Source organism: Limulus polyphemus, unplaced genomic scaffold (genome assembly GCF_000517525.1).
Source record: "Limulus polyphemus unplaced genomic scaffold, Limulus_polyphemus-2.1.2 Scaffold7461, whole genome shotgun sequence".
NCBI lineage: Eukaryota > Metazoa > Arthropoda > Merostomata > Xiphosura > Limulidae > Limulus > Limulus polyphemus.
The window spans coordinates 2,337-6,418 of NW_013673071.1; the positions used below are offsets into that span (position 1 = coordinate 2,337).

A 4,082-nucleotide genomic window follows, 5' to 3' on the forward strand; every position below is an offset into this window, starting at 1 on the left:
GAGTCCATCTTCAACATAACGAGTCCATCTTCAATATAACGAGTCCATCTTCAACATAATGAGTCCATCTTCAACATAACGAGTCCATCTTCAACATAACGAGTCCATCTTCAACATAACGAGACCAATCTTCAAAATAATGAGTCCATCTTCAACCTAACGAGTCCAATCTTCAGCATAACGAGTCCAATCTTCAGCATAACGAGTCAATCTTCAACATAACGAGTCCAATCTTCAACATAACGATCCAATCTTCAACATAACGAGTCCATCTTCAACATAACGAGTCCATCTTCAACATAATGAGTCCATCTTCATGTATAATGAGTCCATCTTCAACATAACAAGTCCATCTTCAACATACAAGTCCAATCTCCAATATAACGAGTCCAATCTTCAACATAACAAGTCCATCTTCAACATAACGAGTCCATCTTCAATATAACGAGTCCATCTTCAACATAATGAGTCCAATCTTCAGCATAACAAGTCAATCTTCAGCATAACAAGTCAATCTTCAACATAATGAGTCCATCTTCATGTATAATGTAGGTACCCAATGATATTTTATCAAGTGTGAATAAAATAATAGAATCTGATTTTCAAACAAAATTTGCAATTTTTTTTGTTGAACATAATTTTTTTAAAAGCATCGTTAGCCTTTTCATCATACTAAAGATAATATACATACAAACAAAAAAAGTTCAAATTCAGGTTTTTAGTTGAAATCATATCTCTTATTATAACACCTACATGCTGGATAACTTGTAGATTCCAAAAAATGTGTCCACTGTCACATCAACCAACACAAACTTACTGTCACCAATCCTAAACGCATTCTCCTTAAAATTACTTACCACCTATAAAACACACAAATAACCTATACTGGTTGACAACTTTCACATCATAACACAAGACATTACAATCAGTCATTTTTCCTCATAAACCTCTAATTTCTTATAAATGAGACTCTAATATCAAAGATTTACTTGTTCGTGGCCATCTTCCAAATAGCATAAAAAACTTGTCATACTTTAGTACGTACAACTGTTGAATCACAGGATATCTGTTTGGGGCCTTATATTAGTCCACTTAGTATAGATCCATGGTGTGCAAGCCGTTAGTAGGGGGCATGCAACTATGACTATAGGAATATGTAAATTATATCTGAAAGCAAAAAGTGAAGAATAAAAAGGTTTTGAAAACTTATGCTACATACCACTTTAACTTGTTTTATTTTATACAACAAAATGCATGTTTAGAAAGGGTGGTACCATAAAAATAGTTGCTCACCACTGATATAGATCACCAATACAATTGGCTGAGATGCAGCTATAAGCTTGTCCTAATTCTCAACCATGCTTTGCTGTACATTTTATACAATGACTGTGATACTTTTCTCCTCTTTCATATTGAACAAACTGTTGTGGACTGCTGTCAATGGATCTAAACTTGGGTTCACCTGTAATGAGGGCATATCTATAGATTTTCTCATTTCTTGGTTTGTCAGCCAATGCCCTTTTCAAACATTTAGTTTGGTTATCTTTTCTCAGCAGCAGTTTTTAAGTAGTTATATGTCCACTGAGACAATTTCATATGTATCTTATTGTTCTTGAGGTAACTTTTATACCCGTGTTTACAGCAAGGCTTCTGGCAAGCTCCATATTTGACACTTTCATACAGACTCCTTAGAGTTATTTATGCATACAGCTGCTATTGAAATATGGAATCTTGAAGCAATTTTTCACATGGAGCATCCTTCAACAGTATTCTTTCTGAAATATGGAATCTTGAAGCAATTTTTCATCCTTCAACAGTATCCTTTGAATTCTACATGTTTGTTTTGCAATATTTCAGTCCTGGGAACCATAACTGGATTTATAGTGCCAACACAGGGCATACGATGACAGACTCTACTTTAATACACACTTTCGGGTTAGTTGGATGACAACCAATCACAGTGTAAACTTCAAGCATATGATTATACTCTAGTACAGTTTGTTTTCAAATAATAAAGGGCTAACATATTATTTGTCTTTTAAACATTTTTCTCCTCACCACTTCCATAATTACTTCCAATACTGTACATGAATATGTAGTATTTGTCTACTGAAACAACTTAAATAATATTAAAAATGTTGTCTTTCCATAAGCTTTCTCTGTTTACTATTATTCCGTGATACAAACTAGTTGGTACCACAAATGGGGAGAAAGGAACACTAGTGTGGTCAAATATATTTCTGACACATGGGCAATAAATCACATGTATTGTGTTAACATTCAGAACCAAGTCACATAGTTGTTGACAGCATCAGAGCAATTAAACAAAAAAAAAGCTTTTAGTATTTCAGAGCTAAGTGTACCTGATTTCAACACCTTATTTTCCTATATATAGTAACAAAACCGAATAAGAGATATTTGTGGATAAATATAATATTTTAGAAACATATTTCTTTCCAATATTTGCCTCTTTATTATTAGTCTTAACCCACAAAACAAAATATACTGGGAAAAATTTCACAATTATTTTACCAAAAGAAAATGAATAATTATCACAAAAAATTTATTTATCTATTTTAATTACAAAATAAAAATAAACTTTATATTAAGTAACAGAATGCATCTTTATTATACGAGTTAAGCTAAGGATATAGTCCAGTATATGCAAAAAACCTTATTATACAAAGAAGAATTAATTTATGAAGTTATTACAACTTTAAAATAAAACACTTTTAATTAAATACAATATACTACCTTGTGATAAATTTGTGAAGGTGAAGTAATTAGAGTTGGACAAAAGGATGTCACTCCATATCTAAGTAATCCTTTAGCAACTTTCTGGATACCTCCCTCTACATCATCAACATTATGGGAGAAATCAAGGCCAAAACCTCCTAAATAATTATTACAAATGGAAAAAAGTATACAATTAATAATAGAAAGGCAAGCTTTTAATTTTGATGCTAAATAAAAAATCATTTTGCCAACAAACATGAATGTATCTGGGCCTAGCAGGCTTAGACTTACTGCCTCTTAATATTTAAGTTTCAATTTCCAAAATTATATTTAAAATACTTAAACACTTAAGGGCAGCTTACCTTAGTTCTTAACAATTTAAAAATATTAATAAAATCATCCTTAGGACTTTTACCCTCCAAATTAATAAAAGGAAATTTGTTTGTAATTTTCACAGTTAAAAATTGTTTAACCAACAAAGTGTTAATACAGTAGTAAATCATTCCAACAAGTATTCATATTCTTCCAACTGTACGTAGAAACGGAACTGCAAGTAGTATTGTAAATAAGAAATAAATGATCTTATACAAAACCCTTCATACTCTTAAATTAACTCTTTCAGCATGAGCTCAGTCCCTGAAACTTACTTCATAACCATTTTGTGCTTGTTATAGTTTTCCTGTTATAACTTTTAAATTAGTAAGTGAACATTAACAAAATTTGGCAGATTATCAGTAAACATTACAATGCTTTCATATGTAAAATATCTAATTTTTTATTAAGTCTTAAGGTTTGTAAAGCAATGTTTCTCCAATACCTATTTTTTCTTTTCACATGTTACCTATCTAACATGCAAAGTAATTTTCATTTTAAGATTAAAAATACTTTTATGAATCAGAAAATTTTCAAATTTCACATGCGAAATCTTTATAATGTTCAGATAGTTATCAAATGTTTCTTAAGAAAAAAATTTTATACTTTATCTGTTATTTTCAGTAAAGAATCCCTGTACAGATTTAGTAGATTTGACCAATCTCGTAACCACCATAGAAAATAAGGAAATAAATATAAATTATGTCTCTTTCATTCTAGATTGAACACAAATTATAACACAAAAACATAAATCTTTAGTCTAAATAGCTTAAATATCATAACATTATACATTTATATATATTTATGATTTTTATTATATTGACCTTTCAGCAGTGCCTGGCTAACAATACAGAAGTTACAATGACATGGCACACGTGCACTCATGTTACCGTATCAAATAACTTGTCTTGTCTTTGTAAAATACAGTCACATTTCAATTATTATACATTATATATGTAAATAGATTATTGCTA

General features: G+C 30.5%; 1 protein-coding gene across 6 annotated transcripts in view; it reads right to left on the reverse strand.

The window, feature by feature from the left end:
* Positions 1 to 2,637: 2,637 nt before the first annotated feature.
* Positions 2,638 to 4,082, reverse strand: part of LOC106474633 (N-acetylglucosamine-6-phosphate deacetylase-like) — a 32,616-nt gene continuing 31,171 nt past the window's right edge. For all 6 annotated transcript variants that reach the window (XR_002613991.1, XR_002613992.1, XM_022402944.1 and 3 more), the window contains one exon: positions 2,638 to 2,894. Coding sequence is in view for 4 of the 6 variants with exons in the window: in XM_022402944.1 (XP_022258652.1) it covers positions 2,737 to 2,894 (158 nt within the window). In the remaining 2 variants the exon portion in view is untranslated. The remainder of the gene's footprint in view (positions 2,895 to 4,082) is intronic.